General features: G+C 42.1%; 2 protein-coding genes and 1 long non-coding RNA gene across 3 annotated transcripts; 2 read left to right on the forward strand and 1 right to left on the reverse strand.

Moving 5' to 3' along the window:
* The first annotated feature begins 85 nt into the window (after window positions 1–85).
* Window positions 86–2,283, forward strand: folr (folate receptor). Its single transcript, XM_037268677.1, has 5 exons — window positions 86–335; window positions 979–1,114; window positions 1,213–1,401; window positions 1,565–1,700; window positions 1,869–2,283. The coding sequence occupies exons 1-5, from the start codon at window positions 331–333 to the stop codon at window positions 2,138–2,140; spliced, it is 738 nt and encodes a 245-aa protein (XP_037124572.1). The 5' UTR covers window positions 86–330; the 3' UTR covers window positions 2,141–2,283.
* On the reverse strand, window positions 1,376–4,031 carry LOC119133045. The gene is made up of 3 exons (XR_005100039.1): window positions 3,338–4,031; window positions 1,556–1,641; window positions 1,376–1,445 (listed from the first exon to the last, which is right to left on the reverse strand). It is a non-coding gene; the product is annotated as an uncharacterized LOC119133045 (long non-coding RNA).
* Window positions 4,032–4,443: 412 nt separating this feature from the next.
* Window positions 4,444–21,754, forward strand: inppl1a (inositol polyphosphate phosphatase-like 1a). Its single transcript, XM_037268666.1, has 27 exons — window positions 4,444–4,957; window positions 9,170–9,233; window positions 9,882–10,029; window positions 10,108–10,189; window positions 10,676–10,822; window positions 10,987–11,077; window positions 11,404–11,493; window positions 11,813–11,911; window positions 12,853–13,003; window positions 13,147–13,253; window positions 13,477–13,579; window positions 13,774–13,970; window positions 14,340–14,457; window positions 14,975–15,071; window positions 15,944–16,082; window positions 16,159–16,258; window positions 16,490–16,578; window positions 16,697–16,778; window positions 16,873–16,962; window positions 17,241–17,354; window positions 17,703–17,879; window positions 18,003–18,158; window positions 18,305–18,389; window positions 18,612–18,698; window positions 18,922–19,672; window positions 19,881–20,014; window positions 20,113–21,754. The coding sequence occupies exons 1-27, from the start codon at window positions 4,770–4,772 to the stop codon at window positions 20,207–20,209; spliced, it is 3,783 nt and encodes a 1,260-aa protein (XP_037124561.1). The 5' UTR covers window positions 4,444–4,769; the 3' UTR covers window positions 20,210–21,754.
* Window positions 21,755–21,829: the final 75 nt, after the last annotated feature.

Raw genomic sequence — 21,829 nt, forward strand, 5'->3', positions numbered from 1 at the left:
GTACACATTATCAGTAGTAGCTCAGAGGAAATTTTATTATTATAATTCTGAGGTCACCCAGACATTTACTCTGTATGCAATGGACTAACCTTGAGATAAGACTAAACTAGCTCACGTGTAGACGTAACATATTCCAGTCACATGTCTTTTTTCTACAATCACTCACACACACCCCCAATGGGAAGACTTTGGACTTTAGGAACACATACTTTATGTTCTGACATCTTCATATTAAAAGGTCATCTTTGCTGACGCTCGCACACCTTCCAGTTTCTCCGCTAGTCGGGTGTGAGATTTCTTGAGCTTCCGAACAATTTGCAGACAACCGCAATGAGGTAAACAATTTCATTCATCATTGAAAAGTACCTTCCCATCCTGGTTTGATTTTTTTTATTTTTAAAAATGTAATAAGATGTAAATAAGAGCATATATTCATTGAGTAGTGTGATTTGAGAAGTGATCAATATTTGTTCTTATATAATTAATCAGATTATTGGAAGGTTTTTCCACAGACTACCTGCTATGTGTTCTTTTAGTGCTTATGTCACGTTCAAACTCTCAAATATAAATTTGTTTTGACATGTTTGAATTTGTGTTAATGTTTGTAGCATTTCACAAGTTGTGGCAATAAGAGACCTCTTCTCTTACCTCTCAGTTGTTTTGTCACAATAGTGAGCAACTGGACTTTATAATGATTATCTCACTGAAAACAAAATGTAAAAAAAAAAGCAGTAGTTGGAGAGCACGATATAATAGCTTCAGTTAATACTACATGCAAAGGAACCCCCAAAAATGGAATTAGGAAGTTATAATAGTAATTTGAAAAGTAAAATAAAAACATTCATTTCACTCAAACATGTTCCTCTTAATAGCAAAATCAGAGGAACTAATAATCATGCTGTCATTTCTCTTTCTCTTTTTACAGAGAGCTATAGAATATGATTTATGTTTGGTCATCCCAGTGACTTTCTGTTGCAGAGCCATGTGGGTAGTTGTTCTGGTCTTCGTGCTGGCCCTCTCCAGGGGTTCTCTGTCTCAAGACAAACTCAACATATGTCTTGATGCAAAACACCACAAAGAAAAACCTGGCCCTGAGGGAAAACTTTACCTTCAGGTGATGGAAACAAATGCAATGGATGCACGACTCATTGACTTTTTGTTGTCATTTACAATTACTATAAATAGCAATAAGTGCTTATTGTGTGTTTTCAGTGTGTGCCATGGCGTGATAATGCATGTTGTACAGCAAATACCAGTGCTGAAGCTCATGAAGATAACTCGTACCTGTACAACTTCAACTGGAACCACTGTGGTTCGATGAGCCCCAAATGCAAGAGGCATTTCATCCAAGACACTTGCTTCTATGAATGCTCACCACACTTGGGGCCCTGGATACAACCGGTGGGTGCTGCTCTTCTTGTGTCAGTGTAATCCACATTGAGAGACTAGATGGAGGGAATACAGGAAGTAGAAAGTTTGTCAAAATTAATATTTTAATATTTGTGATGCTATTGTGTCACAATGCATCATCTTGTTAATTATGAGTTACTCATACTTTGTGCAGGTGGATCAGGAGTGGCGCAAGGAGAGAATCTTGAATGTTCCTCTGTGTATGGAGGACTGCCATGATTGGTGGGAAGACTGCAAAAATGATATGACATGTAAGACGGACTGGCACAAAGGATGGGACTGGAGCACAGGTGTGTTCTCATCACAAATGTGACTTACTCTTGGACACGAATGCTAAAAGATACTTGTTTCGTTCTGAAATATCTGTCCGTCCGTCCATCCGTTTTCCAAGGCGCTTATCCTCATATTGTGTTTAATATGACCAAGTAAAAATGAATAATCATCTTTCTGTATTACAGGTGTTAACCAATGCCCTGAAGGCAGCAAGTGCAGAAAGTGGACTGATGTCTACCCAACGCCTAAATCCATGTGTGAACAAATCTGGTCTCAGTCCTACCTTTATACCACACTGTCCAATACATCAGAGCGGTGCATGCAGCTCTGGTTCACTGGGCCAAACCCAAACAAAAAGGTAGCTGAGTATTACCTCAACAATGCTCAGCAACCTGGTCATTTCTCACTCGCATCGCTGCTACTCCTGGCTATATCATCTCTTTCTGCATTGAGCTAAATTGGAATGTACCCATTTACTTGCCTGTACCTCTTGGTTCTTAATCTAGACAGTTGACATGAAGTGTCTGCTCTATTTTTTTCCCCTGGCTTATTACATCTGGTTTAGTCAGTAAAAATAAATCCACAAATCAGAAAAACTTAGTGACGGGTTTTTCTTCTTCTGTGCAATTCAAGCTACAGCATAAGTCTCTTTTCATTAATGAGATGAAAGTGATGACATTTCAGACAGTTTTCTTTCTTTTATTTCATACCAGCAACAGTACATATTAATAAAATTTCTGTAAATATGCCAGAATTAGCAAGAAGGCTATTTTTCATCTGCAGCCCCTAGAAATAGATGGTGTCACCCTAAAAGAAAAGCTAAAAAGACATAACAGTAGCAAAATACTAGCCATACATTTACTGAAAGTACTATTAGGCTAAAAGTATAAAACAATAATTGTCTGTTAACACTGACATTCAGTGAGTCTAATCCAAAAGCATTATCAGAGAGCAAACATTGTTGAGCATTGTTTAAATAAACGAGAGCCGATACATGTTGCGTATTTTGCAAAATTGGCATTGATATCTTAGATAGAAATTGCTTCATGACATTTGACTCAGTCCGTTATCTAAAAACGACAACATTACAAACCAAAATGATCACATCCAGACAATTTTATCTTAACATACTGTCCGTGCTAGTAACTGTAAGCGTGACAAAGTCAAGGTCCTGCACGATAAATCTTCTGAATGTCAAAGTATGACTCAGTTTAAAGTTATACTATCTGACGATTCAAAGATGGCCCTGACAAACTAGTAAAAATGAGGCCAACATAAAAAGTTAACATTTAAGCAGCTCGGACAGGAGCAATAAACTGGGCAGTGCCGCACTAGTGGTTGGAATGTGAAGTGGGAACTCTGGTTTAACATTGTCATCGTATATGTTTCCTCTTTGCCATCACTGGTACCATTCTGTGGTAGCTTCATAACCCATGAAAACTCAAGAGACACATTCACAGTCATGCTCACTGAATAGAAGTCTCGTGAGATTTGCTCATTCCCTGCATGATGTCGCACACGATGATGGTTTGAACTGAAGTTTTGTGTCTCATTTCACCATGTGGAATGAACTCGTGTAATAGTTTCTTGAAACTTAACAGGACAAGACAGACATTATTCCAACTTTGTATGCAATTGACAATTAATATCTTACCCATTTTTCTCCTCTGTCATTGGGTAGGCCTTTATTAATAAATAGCCCCAAAAATAAAGCAAAAATAATACAATCAATTGTCTGCCTCAAGATGCTCTCTGCACTCCCATGAATAATGCCGCTTTACAATGCATCTAGCAAACAGGTGTGTGTCTAAGCAAATGGAACATGCAAATATGACTTATTTGGGAATAGTCAAATCGGAAGTTTACATTGTTGTTGACCACTAGAGTTACAGTCACAATGCATTTTCAAGGACTTACCATAGAAGTCTTCAGTTGTGACACTCTGCCCTCTAGTGTGTGTGTGTGTGTGTGTGTGTGTGTATATGTTCTGAAAAAAGGAAAAGATTGCATAACAGGATCGGAGAGGATTAACACATAAAGTTGATTTTCTCAGTGCTGGATGCAGGACAAGCTGATGATCAAACAGCGCATTGCTTTGCTGTGCAGGTCACACCACAAAACCTATGTGGAGAAGGAGGAAGCACATGACCGTCATTTGTGAACTAGACGGATGCAGAGAGCAGCTTTGGGAACAAAATATTCTAATCACTAAGAGACATTTAATTTGTTCATGAATGTGGATTTAATTTGCTTCACTGTGCGAAGACCTAAAGAATGACAGTACAGTAATCCCTTGTTTATCGCAGATAATTGGTTCCAAAAACCACCCGCGATTAGTGAAATCCGCAAAGTACAGTCGCCAACAAGAAGTACTGGGCAGGCTAACGAGTTAGCGGAAAGATGGTAATTCGCGATCGTGCTAACACGCAAAAACGGACTTCTAAAGGAATGTAAACGAACATTTGGAGCAATACTACATTGTCCTAAAGGTTAGACACATGTCTCATCAATTTAGAAGTTTTATTTTGACTTTTAAATGTTTTATTTTAATTTGGGGGAAAGAAATCCGCGATGTAGTGAAGCCGCGATAAACGAAACGCGAAGTAGCAAGGGATCACTGTAAAGTCGCATTAGAGAAAGTAAAAAATCAAAATCTAATGTTTTTAACGAAATGCGAAAGGTGCTTACAACAATAAAATATCTGCAAAGTGATCGGTCCATTTTAGCTTTTACTGTGAAAGTCTCCTCCAGACTTTTATGTGTTTACAGTTGGAGGCTACAGTGTGTGTACGTAGGCTGTGTCCACCACCGCTGTTCCCCGTTTTCCAATGTGGATTTACATAGCCAGATTTCCGTGGTAGTGAGGAGGGTGGCGACTGCCGAGCCTTTCAGGAACCGAGACGACACACAGCAAACAACTTCACTCCCCGCTTTGGAAACTTGTGTCGCCGTACTTAGTTTGGGCCGACATCTTCGACACTTTCCTCGGTCCTCAACTCTACTCCCCCTCCCCGTGACCGGAGGCAGGCTGGGAGGTTTTCGTGCAAGTTGGGAAGTAGTTGACGCCGGTTAGAGGGGCTTTGGCCATGGCCGGAGGTGGTGGAGGCGGTGGCTGCAGCGGGCTTTCTCCACTCGGGCCCGTACCGCCGATGTGGTATCACCGGGACCTCAGTCGAGCTGCGGCCGAGGAGCTGCTGGCTCGCGCCGGGAGAGACGGCAGCTTCCTAGTACGGGACAGCGAGAGTGTCAACGGGGCTTATGCTTTGTGTGTTCTGTAAGTACCCTTTAATCGTTTCAAAAATACAAAACTCATTATAGTTTACAAACAATACTCCTTGTCGTGTTTACTCTTGTTTTCTGCCCCAACTTGCTTTTTTGCTTTCATTTGGCACTGCTTGAACGTGAACAAATACATTCAGGCGTGATGCCTTCACTGTCTTAAAGTTTGGTGATTTTTTGTTTTGTTTCTCTTTTTGCTTGATCTTAATGTCTTATTACTGGTTGTACATTCTTGCAATTTAAACTTCGAGGACATAGGCAGCAGGGGAGAGACAGGCACGTAAACTCCAGCATAACATTCACTACTTCTAGATGTGGTAGCCTCCAGCGTCATTTTCTTTTACAGGGCGCCCGGCTCAGTGTGTGGGTGCTCAACATTGCTATTAAACTGTATAGAGGCTTTGCAGTCACGTGGTTTTATCACGTGATTTTGTGTTATGCCGCCATCTTGGCGGTCAACTAGTCAGCTCGTTCCTACGTGTTTGTATGGATTGTCTGATTTCTGCGCTACGTTTTCACCGATTTCTTCCGAATTATGGCTGATTTGCTATCCAACGAAGTTAGGCATTTGGATGAAGACTCCAAGAATCGTCACAGAGAGAAGTTGAACCTTGTTGGCACAACGGATCCGTACCTTTTACCGAGAAGCATGCTAAAATCGCCCGAGCATTTTGCAACAGCCGACCTGCCTGAACGCTCATATCCAGATATTTATAATTACCTCGTCGATTTGTTTTGTAATGGCATTTCATAACTTGACATATTAAAAAACTGAATAGAGTGAAATCATTCAGATACTGTACCTGTCTGTTCAAGTTGCTACCATTTTTATTATTTGTTTATTTTTGCATGATGCCACATCTGATTGTCTTGAAAACTTAACCAATAAATATAATTCAATATTTACATTGATAACGTTTTCAAGCATCATGAAAAAATAAACACAAAATAAAAACGGGGGGGTGAACTGAAGAAATCATCCCATTCCCTGCCTTGCTGCTCTTGCTGCCTTTCTAAAAATGCACCCAGCATTTTCAACAATCATATTTGTATCATCCCATATTGTATTATTTCACATTTTGTGAAACAAATCAGGGGTGAATAGTTTGTTTACATACCTGATATGAAGTCCTCATTGCATATCCTTGTGTAAATCGTAGGTTTCCATCGTTCACGACGAATATCCGCGATCCATTTATCACGTTTTTTCATGTTCGCCGGAAATCTATAGAAGCTAAGATTTGGTTTATCGCCTCGTCTATTGCTACATCCAACAGCACAGCAGGTATCCGGCATTCTTAAGCTCAAATAGCAGCAGATATAACAAGAAAGCGTGTGTGAGTCGTTGACCGGCACTGAAAAGTTGACCGCCATGATGGCCGCCAAGCTAATGTGGGTAGCTTGATGACGTCAGCTGCAAAGCCTCTATAGCCGTGGTTAAAAAAAAGGGGAAAAAAATGTTTTTATACAGTGCTTGCTGTCAGGAAGGATGCACATTATAGCCCAGTCCTCATGGCAGAAATAAATGATAAAACAAATCTTCCATTCAAATAACATCTATCCACTACTCCCTTTCATAAGACAACAAACATGAACAGATTACAGATCGTCACATCTAGACAAACTTCCCAACTGCCACTGATGTTTCATTTTCCTTTCAAATGTACCATACCATGTCTAAAAACGACAAGGTAAGTCACATGACTACGTTATTGCCCCCCACACACTCATTCAAGACTACCAGCGGGCATTAAAAAGCGTGTCACGTGACATAGTGCTGTGTCATTGACTTGACCTGCATCCTCTGATCATTTACTCCATGCTGATTTTAGACATGCACCTCAGTTTGGATGGGCGGTTTCTTGCATAGGCGACAACAGCCGAATTGCATCACGTGTCGCATTGTGAAACATTGTGTCGTGTAGCAACCACAACTCATGACTATGGAACGAGCAGCGAATATCCAGTTTCGGCGCGGCTTCTTTAAACTTTACATAGCAAAATGAATGTCACTGTCCAAATCAAATAAACAAATCCCATTGAAAGAAGTTTCAATTTCAGTATGCCGTTCCAGCTATCAGAACAGTCAGTAATTCTAACAAGCATCTGACAACTCTGCTTTTCCTCTGTCAAATTCCCCTAGAATAATTTATAATGTTTAATGGGATTGAGGTCAGAAGTCACATTCTGCCATACCCAGCCAAGCATACCTTTATGGCTCTGAGGCACAGTCATGCTTGACCAAAGAAGGGCCTTCCTCAAACCTCAAACCAGCAACAAATTGGAACTCTATTATTGTCTGTATACTGTACGCATAGTAGATACAAGCATGCTTGCCCTGTGGTGACTCATACACAGCCATGTACTTCCTTCATGTGGGCTTTGGACCCATCTATGTGTTTCCATGATGCTGATGTGTGCCGGTACACTGAAGGGAAGAGTGTTTGTCTTGGAGAATTTGAAGAGTCTGCTTTCACACTGCTCTCTCCAGCCAATTAGTCTTCAGAGGTTTGCATGTCACATCTGCTTAACTAAGTCGCTCTCCATTTCGACTAACTTTTTCTTTCAGGAAAACACCACTCGAGATGATTGAATATGATTGAGTTTTCAATGTGTTAAGTTCAGTTTCTTCATTTCATTTATTTAATATAATTGCACTTTACAATTTTAAACAATTAACCACTGCGGTAACTATTGGGGTACGTTTTAAAGTAACCCCTCCTGACATTTCTTATACCGTATCGTATTTCATCAAGAGTTCATCGTCCAAGGTGAGAGATTGCTTTGGTGACCAGGATGGTGACCAATTCCTGTGAGTCATCTTTTATCGTGTTCTCAACAAAGGGGTGAGTGAGTCTCACTCCTACATTTTGGGGAATGCCCCCCCCCTCCATCCATTAGCACCAACCTTACCCCTAGATCACTTTGTGGTTCTTCAGTTTTCTTGGTCTTATAAAAAGGCAGTGTGTGATTTCCTCTGTCATTTGAGACGGCTCCAACCAAATTGGAAATTCCTGTCTCGGTAACCATGTAGCGCGTCTAAACATGTTGCATTTCGGACTTGTCTTTCTGTGCATAGGTGATAACAATTTACAACATAATTGTAATTGTGTGCTCTAAATATTTCTCAGTTTGAGGTTGGGAATCTTTCTGGATGGCCATTGTTTTGAAACTTGATTAGGCACTCAATCTTTCATAAACGTTCCCACTCCAATTAACTTGAGCTCTGACGGTAAGGGTTTGTATATATTTTGGCAAGGCTAAGTGATTGGGTTTTTACTGTCAACATACTCTGTTGTTATCAACACAAGTACACAGACACACACATGCTTGCATAGAGCATACTCTCTGGAATTTTATCTGTAAAGTTTGTCTTTTTCTCCTTCCCCTCCCCCTTGAAACAACACTTGGAGAATCTTGTCACCCGTCAACAGGATGACAGACGCACTAAAGTTCAAAATGGATGTGATACCATTGTGATTCGAAATGATTTATGCTTACAAGATTCCCTGTGTTGTTGAGTAACATTTGGATATTTTTCCCATCATCTGCTCAGATTTGAGAACGATTGAGACTGCGTATGTTGCTTCTGTTCACGTCCAAACACACTGTAAACAGAAATGCACAAATATACAACCGACTGTTTAAAGTATTTGACACACATACGTCAACACACAACTGTGAGGCACACGGCCAGTGTACACAACCCGCAAGGTTTGCTTGGTAAATTGAATATTATGTCCGGTCCACTGAGCAGACTCTGAGCACAGACATGAAAACCATCGATGTGCAGCTCGTAGCTGCAGGCACACAGCCATGGCGGTGCAATCCCAATGTCACAACATTGACGGACAACTAGTTCAAAGTGTTTTAGTAATCAGAACGGCGGTTTGCGTTGATGTTGTTGAAATGACGAAAGCAACTTTTATTTTAAAAAGCATTTTATTCCACTATTGACTGTGTTTATGCCTCAATGGTCTGTCTGTAAAAAATGGTCCACTGTATCATGCCACTATAAGGATGCAGACTGCTCTCTATTTAATCGACAGCAACAGGTTCAACTTTTACAGACTCCTCCTCCCCCATTCTAGAACACACGCACACACGCACACACACGGCCCAACTAGCTGATATATACTGCAGAGGAAATGATTGTTTTTACACTTTTTTTGGTTTCATTTGTAGTACTCTCTAATCTTGTGTGCAGGTTTCAGAAGCATGTCCACACATACAGAATCCTCCCAGATGAAGAAGGATTTTTGGCTGTGCAGGTGCAGAGAAGACACACACTCATGCACAACCACATGCAGTACACACACACACACACTCGGTCCTTAAAAAGTTCAACATGTGGACTCGAGAAAAAAAAACGTATTTGCTTCAGTAGCAGCTGGTAGGCAGGCAGAGATGCTTTGCTTGGCTCTGGGCTCCCTCATTGACACACACACACACACACACACACACACACACACACACACACACACACACACACACACACGGTGCCAACAGTAGTCTCTTTGTGTGTCGTTCAACAGCTGTGCAGTCCACACCATCGCCACATGCCACCCACATGCCTCACAGGCACACGCCACCATGGCGCTCTCCCACATTGCAGACACACTTTGCTGCTTTAACTGTGACGTCTAACACTTAGTGTTTTTTGCCAGCTCAAAGATTCATCTGGCTAGCTTCAATGGAATCTGTGTGCAATGTGCCAAAACACCTCCTCCTGATTTCAACTACTATATTTAGACTGCTGGTCATATTTGCTTATGCGGCATGAATTACTGAATTATTTGGGCCACCAGACCATGACCAGACTATTTGTAGCAAAGTTGGTTCCATGTCTGCATTATAAAAATAACACTTCCTCTTTTCCCGTGTCTTTTGGTATATCCTTCCGTTTGTCTTCCTCCCAGACGTCACAGGGCGTGCAGCCCAAGAGGTTTAAAACATTACCAGAGCTTGTGTCGCTGTACCTGCAGCCCAGTCAGGGTCTGGTGACCACTCTGCTTTACGCTGTTGACCAAGAGGAAACCGCCATCCCCGATGACCGTGACTATTCAGGTACTTCTGCAAATAGAAGCCCAGTGGTGGCCAGTGTTGTCATGCTTTCCGGTTAAACATCTCCTCCATGATTGTTAGATGGCGAGGATGAGAAGCCACCCCTCCCCCCTCGCTCAGCCTCCACATCTACTCCTCCAAGTTCAGACACGCCCACCGACAGGTACAAAGTGCACCACTAAATCACAAACACTGTCTTGATTTTATTTTGTGCTACGTGTGCCTCCCTGCAATAAACGTGCGGTTGCTCAGTTGCACCCTGCACACACAGGCGCACACACAAACACACACACACACACACACACACACACACACACACACACACACACACACACAGACGCAGCCCTCCCTCCCTTCTCTGCTTAATAAGGCAAGCCACATCCCGTCGAAAGGCACCTAGATAACAGATGAGTGGTAGCTGTCATGAAAAGCAGCTCTAATCTATTTGTTATGAAATTTCTTTGGATGCCAAACTGCAAATATGTAGTAGGCCTCATATTTCTCAAACGTAATGTTTCTAGTCCAGAAGTTTTGTACTGTTCTTGAATGGTAATTTTGATGTGAGAGAGCCCTTTGCATTGGAAAAAAAATATGGTAATAGTGTTGGTGTTTTTCAAATATGTTTAAGAACTAATTTGTCATGTTTCAGTGCCCCAACAGCGAATGGCCTGACCACCATCTCCCATGAGTATCTGAAGGGCAGCTACGCTTTAGACCTTGAGGCTGTCAAACAGGGAGCCTGCTCATTGCCTCATCTCAACAAAACACTTGTGGCCTCTTGCAAGCGTCTCAATGGGTGAGAGAGATATTCCGTCACAAGCTCATGGGGGAATTTGTGGTGGACGGATTAAAAAGATGTAGGACGAACGGAAATGCTTTCATACTTTTCTCATTGTTGCTGTATACCGTATGCTGAAGCACAAGTGACCTGTGAAACCCCCTTTCTCCTCACGTGAAAAGGGAAGTGGATAAGGTCCTGTCTGGTCTCGAGATCCTGTCAAAAGTCTTCGATCAGCAGAGTGCCTTCATGGTCTCCAAGATGATTCAACAAGTACGTCCTCTGTACCTTTCAATGTCTAACTGCGTTTCTTTATATATTAATCACAGATTTGCCCAGTGCAAGAAAGGTGAAATGAAAGCTGAGACAATATGAAAGTGTCACTGGTTTTAATATTAATGAGACCAGGATATTCTCTGCAGTGAAGTCCTTTTTCCTCTCAGGATATAAAGCAATAGTGAAACAAAAATCTTACTGTCATTAAAACAATGCACCCCGATGAAACACTTCACCATAGTGTTTAGACTATTGAAGACTTTTGGCGCCGTTCAAATTTCATCATCCTTGGAAACGCACGATTGCATTTTTATATCTTGCAGTCGGTCAATCAGGGTGGAGACCAGGAGTTGGAGAACCTTGTGACCAAGCTGGCAATTCTCAAAGACCTCCTGTCATCCATAGAGAAGAAGGTAACCACATCATGCGTTTAGTGGTTGGGCTTGAATCCTTCACATTTGTGCCTTCCTTACTGTAGCCAAATATTTTACGCTGGCCTTTACATGGGACAGGGAAGGAAACCAAGCGAGTGCGATCGAGCAAGCTACATGTCTCAACCCAAGTGATGCTCCACCTTCTCTATTAGGTCACATCCAGGAAATGGCTAACAGTTTCCTTGTTGACTCCAACATTGTACCCCAGAACAATGCAATGCTTGTGTGTGCGCTCTCGGGTTTATCTTTTTGGTCCACATACTTACAGTATGTATTTATCTTATAATGCTCCTCTCAGGCTCTGAAAGCTCTTCAGGACATGAGTTTGTCCACCTTGTGCTCCCCTCCTCCTCTCTCCATGCGTCACAGCAAAGCCATCCCAGTGCAACTATTCGAGGTACGAATCCATTGCGCCACCTTTTTTTTTTTTTCTTCAAGCCCCAGGGGAATATTATTCCCACTGTGATTGTTTTAACATGAAAGTATACTCAATGTCCTATGGAGAGGACATTTCTGTTGCAAATCCTGATTTCACGAGGCATTGCAGACTTGAACTCTGAGCAGACTGTGGAGTCATGGATTGCTCATCATGCTTTAGGAAGTGTTTCCCAGACGAGTCATGTGAGACCAAAGGGATGTTTGTAATGCTTTTCCTGTAGCATCGTCCGTGGTTTTCACACACCCAATGATATTTGGCACTTTTGTTCTCACATTTACCCAGAAATGAGGCACCATTTTGAGTTCTTAAGTGTATGCCCTAGATTTGTACCAACACCAGTGCAAAGTTTTGTTGGGTTAAAAAAAAAACGAAGAAACTACCTTGTGAAAATGGTAATGTGATAAATGGGGATGTCTTATTTGCAATACTTAGCTTTCGGCCGATTTGGCATTCTCTGTGGTGAACTCTTTTCAACAGCTTCCTGTTTGCACAGGAATAGAGATATTTTCGTCACAGAGGGTTCAACATGTGGCATCTGATTCACCCTCTGGGACAGCAACAGGCAACAGTCAAGGTTTTAAAAGCCCACTGAAAATAAACATGTTTAAAAATATTCAGTGCAACGACTGTGATTTAAAACGAAACATTTGGAGTAACTTCCGAAGTCTCAAATGAACAAGATTCTGTGAGCTTTCATCTGACACTAATGTTCAATAAGGACGTCGGAGATATTTTATGTAATCGTGTGGTATGTTTGCTGATCTTCATACGACATTATTCCTTCGCAGTTGGGAGTGTTGCTGTATTTGATTACTTTGTATCCCTGGTTCTGAAATTAGCCATAGTTTCTCCTTAACTTGTCAACAAATGTATTTAATTATTTCTGTCACGCCTCACAGGTCAAACTGGATGTCTACCTGGCAGAGCTGACCAAGATAGGGAAGAGTCAGAAGTACACTCTGTCTGTAGACGTGGAAGGAGGGAGACTGGTTGTGATGAAGAAGGTGAAGGACAGCCAGGAAGACTGGACTACATTCACGCATGACAAAAGTAAGCGAAACAAATCAAAGTGACGATGACGGAAAACAGATCCCGCAAACTTTGGCATTTGAGCATTTTATTTGATCTTCTCTTTCCATTTCTCTCTTTGCCTTTTCCTCCCGTCCCATCACTCTTGTCTGTTGACCTCTCAGTCCGTCAGCTGATCAAGTCTCAGCGGGTGCAGAATAAGCTGGGCATTGTTTTTGAGAAGGAAAAGGACAAGAGCCAGAGGAAAGACTTCATATTTGCCAGTGCCAAGGTCTCTGCGTGCACACACATATATGGACACAGTGCCAAGACTAAACACCTGCACATTATAATCTTGACATGAACACAGAAATGGCACAGACAATAGATTCACACTGTCGTAAGGCATTCTTAAAAAATGAACTTATATTTTATACTGTAGACACGATCAATTGCTCACAATGTTACAACTTAAGGTTGTTTTTTAAGCGCATGTGTGCTTGTGTGTGTTTTAGAAGCGGGAGGCCTTTTGCCAGCTGCTACAGCTGATGAAAAACAAACATTCCAACCAGGATGAGCCTGACATGATATCTGTCTTCATCGGCACCTGGAACATGGGTGAGACATTTTTTCAGGGATTCTATTTCCTCTTTACTAATAACCACACTTTCTGACTAATATTTCTGTGGAATAGTTGTATTGGCAACAATAACTGTAACACTGTATTTTTCATATACTGCATAAACTGTCTAATCATCTGAGTTGTAAATTATCATGAAATATTTAATTACTCTTCCACCGTTGGTTGTCAGGCTCGGTTCCTGCTCCCAAATCAGTCGCCTCCTGGGTGTTGTGCCGAGGACTCGGAAAGACTCTAGACGAGATGACTGTCACTATTCCACATGACCTGTATGCATTTGGCACGCAAGAAAACTCTGTGTGCGATCGGGAGTGGGTGGAGTCGTTACGGGCCATGTTGAAAGAACAAACAGAACTGGATTATAAACCGGTGAGGAAAGCTTGTTGTCGTCATCCTTCTATTTTTTTTTTTTTTCTCTCAAAAGGATTGTTAGCCAGTCTGTCACAGGACACAAACATCAATTCACGCTCACACTCACACACGGACGACTCCTCGGTTAGGCGAGCGAGCATATTTTGGAACGTGGGAGGGAAGCACCTGGAGAAAATCCACATAACAGCAGGAAGAATATGCAAACACGACAGCGAAAGTCCAAAGATGAGATTTAAATCTGGAACCTTTTGACCGTGAGGCACAAACCAGATGTGCTTCCTGTTTATTTATTTGATTTTATAATTGGTAAACATAGGTAAACAAAGACACTGTTTCCTAACTCGCTTTTATTTGACTTGCTTTTAGATAGCGGTACAGACACTGTGGAACATCAAGCTTGCTGTGCTGGTGAAGCCAGAACATGAGAACCGCATCAGCCATGTTGGAATGTCCAGTGTCAAGACTGGCATCGCCAATACACTCGGTAACTTCAATACTACAAGCACATTTCCAAACTGTTGTTCCTGTTCAGCTGAAGCTTATCCCAGCTGACCGTTGGTAAAGGAAGGACAATAAATCAGACTGTTTGCCAGTCAATTAGAGGGCACATTAAGAGCCAGAGAACTATTAAACATTTGATACCATGAAGTTGGAGCCGTAGGGAACCACTTCTTTCTTAATAACGTGCTACAGTATTCATCTTTGTTATTTTTGCATTTCACACTGGTTAAAATTTAAAACATTGTATGTTCTTGAACACGGTTTAAAGATAGAATAGAAATTATATAGTGCAGTCTTATAAGTACATAATTGAGGTTCACAACTACTCCATGTAAAGCTATGCCAAATTTTGTCAAGTACAATTTGTGTAAATTTCTCCTAAAATGAGATCCAAGACTATTTGATATACAGCTTGTTGAAATGCAATTTCCTCTGTGTGGTTTAACGGTTCAGTGGCAGATCTTTTTTGTTAATTTTTGGTCTACTATATGTGTTTCCAGGTAACAAAGGCGCTGTGGGGGTTTCTTTCATGTTCAACGGAACATCTTTTGGTTTTGTGAACTGTCACTTGACTTCAGGGAACGAGAAGATTGCAAGGTACTGTTCCCATACTTAAATGTTTCCATAATCTGACATACACGTGTGTGTGTGTGTGTGTGTGTGTGTGTGTGTGTGTGTGTGTGTGTGTGTGTGTGTGTGTGTGTGTGTGTGTGTGTGTGTGTGTGTGTGTGTGTGTGTGTGTGTGTGTGTGTGTGTGTGTGTGTGTGTGTGTGTGTGTGTGTGTGTGTGTGTGTGTGTGTGTGTGTGTGTGTGTGTGTGTGTGTGTGTGTGTGTGTGTGTGTGTGTGTGTGTGTGTGTGTGTGTGTGTGTGTGTGTGTGTGTGTGTGTGTGTGTGTGTGTGTGTGTGTGTGTGTGTGTGTGTGTGTGTGTGTGTGTGTGTGTGTGTGTGTGTGTGTGTGTGTGTGTGTGTGTGTGTGTGTGTGTGTGTGTGTGTGTGTGTGTGTGTGTGTGTGTGTGTGTGTGTGTGTGTGTGTGTGTGTGTGTGTGTGTGTGTGTGTATATATATATATATATATGTCGCTATATGTAGTCAAGTAAACAATACAAAAAGTAAAAACAAGAAGGCACATACAATGAATAAATAAGAGCAATATATCTGTATATATGTATATATCTATATGTATCTATATCTCTATATATATATATGTATATATACATATATATATAGAGAAATATAGATACGTATATATATATTGATATATATTGTTAATTTCTCTCTACCAACCATAGTAACAGGCAAAACAATCAAATGCTCCTCCACTAAATAAGTGCAGATACATAATTAACCTGTGTAACCGCTTTTTGTGAATCGTTTAGCCAAGTGTTGTGGCGTAAACAGATATTCCAACGTGAAATATGCGCCTTGCCTCAATAACGGTTGAGAAACACTGGTCTACTGACTCTTGCAGGAGGAACCAAAACTATCTGGACATTTTGCGCCTGCTTTCACTTGGAGACAAACAGCTGAGTTCCTTTGACATTTCACTGCGCTTCACGCATCTCTTCTGGCTTGGAGATCTCAACTATAGGCTGGACATGGACATACAGGTGAAGCAGGACCCGTAAAGACACACATCATGCCGAGTGCCTGTGAAGTCACTTATTAGCGTTTCTATATTCACAGGAGATTCTTAACTACATTAACAGGAAGGAATTTGATCCACTGCTTAAGGTGGACCAGCTAAACCTGGAACGAGAGAAAAACAAAGTGTTTTTACGCTTTGGTTGGTATAACTCACTTTCCAGCTTTCAAATAGAATATCTGCTTGGGGACATTTCTCAAAAACATTTTCTATACAGCTTCTCCTCATTTGATTATGCTAGGACGAGTGTCGAATAGAAAATAAAAACAACCAAAGGGCTAATTCAAGATACATTACATGAATATTTGATTTCAATGAATTGAATAATTAATATACACATTTTACATAAATGTTATGAATGTCATTTTACAGCAGAAGAAGAGATCTCATTCCCGCCTACCTACCGATACGAGCGTGGATCCAGGGACACGTATGTTTGGCAGAAACAGAAAGCCACTGGGGTGTGTTTAGAAATTCATACACAAAACGTCACTTATATGCCTGGCAGCTTTTGTTCATTTGTGGTTTTCATTGCAAGCCGCTTTGATAATGTTGTGGTTTGTTCTCCTTTGCTGTCAGATGAGGACGAATGTTCCATCGTGGTGTGACAGGATCTTGTGGAAGTCTTACCCAGAAACACACATTGTTTGCAATTCCTACGGTAAGACAGTTCATCATATCTCATTTTGTAATTTTTTTTCGACTTTCTTTTAAATCCACCTACCAATACTTTTATCATTATATACTCTTTTTAGGGTGCACCGATGATATTGTGACCAGTGACCACTCCCCAGTGTTTGGTACATTCGAGGTGGGGGTGACCTCGCAGTTTGTCTCCAAGAAAGGTATAAATGGAAGAGATATCATAAATATTATCATCAACTAGTAAACTGTCCTAGATATGTAGTCCAGATCTTGTAGTCAATTTGTTTGTGGGGTTTGACAAGAGAGACATTCTTGTGTTCTGTAAATGTTTTTTTTTTTCTTTTCAAACTGGAATTTTACCAAATAATATAAAGCACTCATCTGAGTACAGTTGAAATAAAGCAGGAAAAAAACAGTTATGCAACTAAACGACCGCGACATCCTGTTTTTTTGTTTGTTTGTTATTTTTGTTGTCCAGGGCTGCCTAAATCTTCCGAACAGGCTTACATTGAATTTGAGAGCATCGAGGCCATTGTGAAGACTGCTAGCAGAACCAAGTTCTTCATCGAATTCTACTCCACGTGTTTGGAAGGTGAGACAAAGCAATCTTTTCCTCACTTGCATTCAGACGTACAGCCATCTCCCACAAACTAAGTCAACCTCACCTGCCACAAGATTGTCGATTTCCTACCTCGAGGTTATAATAGAACTTCATCTCTTTCTTCTTCTCCGTGTCTTTTTACCTCCCTCCCCAATTCCAGGCAGTCAGTATACCTTTACATTATGTTGCTCCCACCTCCGCCTGCCCACTCTCATTGCACTTTTGTATTAAAGTCCAAAGAAACGTCACCCAACTTCTCGTTCCCTTCCCTTCCCTTTGTCGCCTCTGCCCGACCCCTTCTGCCCTGCGTTTCTCTGGCTCTTTCTCTCTCAAACGTAGAATTCAAGAAGAGTTACGAGAACGACAGTCAGAGTAGCGATAACATTAACTTCCTCCGCGTGGGCTGGTCCAACAAGCAGTTGACGACGCTCAAACCTCTTCTGTCGGAGATCGAATACCTTCAGGACCAACACCTGCTGCTCACTGTGAAATCCCTGGATGGATATGAATCTTATGGTATAAGCGCCGTGTGTCTCTTTCGTCCATAAAGTTATAGTCGCTTGTTTCTTTTGCAAGTAATATGATTTGACCTGGAATTTCATTGCTGTGATCACCCTTGTGTGTTTGTGTCATCGCCAGGAGAGTGCGTGTTAGCGTTAAAGTCAATGATTGGCAGCACAGCACAGCAGTTCCACACCTACCTGTCTCATCGCGGCGAGGAAACAGGAAACATCAGGGGCTCGATGAGGGTCAGAGTCCCTTCCGAAAGAATGGGAACCAGGGAGAGGCTTTATGGTATTTGCACATATGTGAATGGATCATTTTAAAAAGTTACAGATTTACATACTTTTTCCATCCGAGTGCCGCAAACATTTTTTGCTGTCTGCTGTAAAATTTGAAAATATGCTGAAAGTTGAAATCTCTGTTCTATTTGACTTCAGAATGGATCAGTGTGGACAAAGATGAAACGGGCGTACCCAAAGGGAAATCTACCATGTCGTCGAGAGTGGGGCACGAATATGTCAAGTTAGTACAATTCAAACACCAAGCATCATACATAAAAACGTTTTTGTAGCGTGTGTGTTATTGTATTTATAATGTCATGGGTGTTGATGACATTTAAAACCCTTTAAAACATTTGGTGTACTGTATTATCATTTTCTCAGAGCTTCCTGTTGTGCGGACTTTATCTTAAACGGCCCCTACCTTTGTTAACAATTTGTTTCGCGTAACTCTACTGTTCCGCAGGCCACCTATTGTTCGTAAACAACTTGGAGAGTTGGGCAAGGTCAACGAAGAGGGCGAGAAGAGCAGCAGGGAGGAAACTGCTGCGAGGTGAGAGCATGATGAGCGCTACTACAGTCCAACCTTAAAAATCTGTCCTATGACACAGGTTCCCCTGCTGGAGACCGCAATTAATGCCACAACTGCCCTCGCGAATGTTATGTTAAGATAGTGGATCTTTAATACATGCATTAAAAAATGTATCGTCATTTTAAAAAAAAAAAAAATTAAATCAAGTGTTTAATCAAGCAGCTGTTCTCTGTTGTGAATTCAGGCCGAAGCAAGATTCGTCTGATGGTGATCAGTCTGTCGGCAAGAACAGCTACAACAACCCTGCCTACTATATTTTGGAAGGGGTCCCCAATCAATCGGCCGCTGCTATGTCACCTGAGCTTCTCCCATCGCCCACCGCTCCCCAAGCGATGAAAGGTCCCCCTCCCATCGCTATAGCTCGGACCAAACCCCCTTGTGCCCCCACGGGCCCGTCACACCCACGCAGGCCCATGACGGGTCACACGGTGCGTGCTATCAATGAGGAGGGGGCCTCAGAGGACGATGGAGGCGTTTGTGTCGGAGGGGCACAAGGGGGAGCTACCACCATAGGGAGCACACTTAATCGCCCACCTCCGGATTTCCCTCCCCCTCCCCTCCCGAAGGGAGCCATGGAGATGGCCGTGGAGGCATCTTTCCTGAAGCCCCGCTCACTTCACCCGGATCTCGCTGAAGTCAAGATCCCGGCGGTTGGTCCTGGTGCTCCGCTGGCCCTCGAGGAAAACTTCAGGCGAGGAGGTGCCGCTGTTAGCGGCGGGGCCATCGGCGGCGGGGCGTTGGACGACCAGTCTTGTTCTGTGCTGCAGATGGCAAAGACACTGAGTGAAACTGAGTTTCCGGGGCAGCCTCCGCGTGCTCCCTCGGCACCGCCTCCCCTTCGGGGGCAGGCCATGGGTTTAGGTCTGGACCCCTGCCGCACCTTCCCACCCAGAAATGCAATCACAGAAAGTATTGCTGAGGATCTTCCCGAAGAGGTGAGAAGCTTAATGCTGCTGAAATAACAAACTGTATTGCTAATGTTGTCAGTCCGTTTGTCCTCACTCAGGCCAGATTTAAACTGCGCGAGTCAAGTGACACAATTCCAACTTGTTACAAATAGCAAATTCGGATAGGGGTCATGTGATTGTCCTCAGTTTGGAAGAAGCATTAATTTTCATTTCATTAATCATTTGCATCTTTTAGGCACTTTGGGGTAGCAGCAGCTCTTCTTTGTCTGTGGGGGACTCTTCAGTAGGGGAGTGGCTACAAAGACTGGGACTTGAGAGATACGAGCAGGGCCTCCTGCACAACGGCTGGGATGACCTGGAGTTTCTCAGGTACATGCTTTTAGATACTCCAGTCAGACACGCCTGCTCGTTTATTGTAGTGCACAATGTAAAAAGGAAAAAATTGTCTGTGTTTTATTATTTGGCAGTGACATCACAGAGGAGGACCTGGAGGAGGCAGGTGTACTTGACCCCGCCCACAAGTGCATACTGCTGGAGAGCCTCAGGCAGCAACAGAAACTGTAGCTAAGGATTCGGAGGACTTTCTAAAGCAATCAAAACGTACACTGCCTTCCCACAAGGCCAAACGTCGGCAGAACTGAATGCAAATGTGCCATTTGACGTCCAGTGTGCCTTCTGAGAGTGCGTGCACTTTCGTTTTAGCTCTTGACTTGCTGACAACATCCTCTTTCAAACACCCTTGAACTGGTTGTTGTGGACGCGGCCTTATTTAAAGGTCATCGGATGCCACGGTAATACAGAAGGAAAGCTTACTGTCATGAGAAACAAATCACACGATACTGGAGAGGAATCTTTTTTTTCTAACTTCTGACACGAGTCACCTCAGCAGGAGGAAAATGGAGGCCTTTTTGCACCGGCTTCACATTTCAAGCCTTGTATGGGCTCCACCACTTTTGATGACAAAGTGGGCCAAGTCTCAGGTATTTCCCCGTGAATGGTCGCAACCTAGCAGACATGTGGGAGGAAGCCAGCCCTCTTAGGGCAAATGTCAAGCCACAAAATTCAAAGTGAAAGTGGTAGCTGCATTAGCATGATGCAGAAAGGTTCTCAATCACGTGGACTGAACTCGCTCTTTTTCAGTGGTCGGGATTTCCATTTCAGTTTCTCGTCATATTTATAATATTGTTTGTTTGTGTGAGGGTAAAGGGAATATGGTGCAAATCATAAATGAATGAGCTCAAAGTGCGGATAACTTCAGCAGTGGTCTGTGATTCTCACTTCATGATGGTTCAAGTTTCTGTGCTGAGTCACAGTGCACCCAAACGCACTTGGATTGATGTTTCCATTTCTCATGTCCGCACTCAATTTACTCTACCAGTGCAACTCAAGGTTCATGGACTTTATGATGTCACAATTTAATGTGAAATGGAGATCATTTGTTCTCAAATTTGTTAAGAAAGCCAAGTTCACTAACCTGTTGAAAAAAATAATTGACTGTAGTGTTAGAAACAACTATTCACCTAAGAATGCTTTTCAAACGAGGTATTTTATAGTAGATAAGGAGCATGCAGTCATTTGCACATTTGAAGAGGTCACTGATAAAAGAAAGGATTTGTTTTTCTCATTACGTGGTATTCGTCATGACCACTAGATGGTGCTGCTGCTACATCATCAGCTCGGAATACTGCCACCATCCATTTTGAACACTTCGCAGTATTCGTTCAAAACAATACAACCAATGCGAGTTATGTTACCTGACCAAGTTCATTTTATTAGTTCTTAAACGAGTTCCTGTTTTAAAAGCCATTATAGTGTTTCATTTTGGCGTTAACTTGTGGCCTGTAAGAATACTTCAAATGTCGCGTTACGTTGTGTGAACGGGTGAGTTTCATATACGGAATTGTATGTCTACATCGGGAATAAGACACATCTTTGTTTAAAAAAAATCAACATTTGTCACATTTCACCTTGCCCTGTGTGTGTGTGTGCGCGCGTGCGTGTCATGTCTTGTTCTTTGCTTAGTTCTTAGCTGCTGACTGTTTTAATTTAATGAAAATTGGATAGCTGCATAATATTCTTTTTCCAATTAAAACATAACATGTTTCCTTACTTCAGTTTCTTCTTTTGTGTAATAGAAAAACAGAAGAGATGCTGTGGATGTTCACACATACAACATGCCTCATG

The sequence above is a fragment of the Syngnathus acus genome, chromosome 13, assembly GCF_901709675.1.
Source record: "Syngnathus acus chromosome 13, fSynAcu1.2, whole genome shotgun sequence".
NCBI lineage: Eukaryota > Metazoa > Chordata > Actinopteri > Syngnathiformes > Syngnathidae > Syngnathus > Syngnathus acus.

Bases quoted from the DNA above. Each gene is read 5' to 3' on its own strand.
- folr (XM_037268677.1), top strand. The intron at 1,115-1,212 runs GTGATGGAAACA...GTGTGTTTTCAG, and splicing joins AGGGAAAACTTTACCTTCAG to TGTGTGCCATGGCGTGATAA. The intron at 1,701-1,868 runs GTGTGTTCTCAT...TCTGTATTACAG, and splicing joins AGGATGGGACTGGAGCACAG to GTGTTAACCAATGCCCTGAA.
- inppl1a (XM_037268666.1), top strand. From the start codon at position 4,770: ATGGCCGGAGGTGGTGGAGGCGGTGGCTGCAGCGGGCTTTCTCCACTC. The intron at 13,971-14,339 runs GTGAGGAAAGCT...ACTTGCTTTTAG, and splicing joins CAGAACTGGATTATAAACCG to ATAGCGGTACAGACACTGTG. The intron at 20,015-20,112 runs GTACATGCTTTT...ATTATTTGGCAG, and splicing joins GATGACCTGGAGTTTCTCAG to TGACATCACAGAGGAGGACC.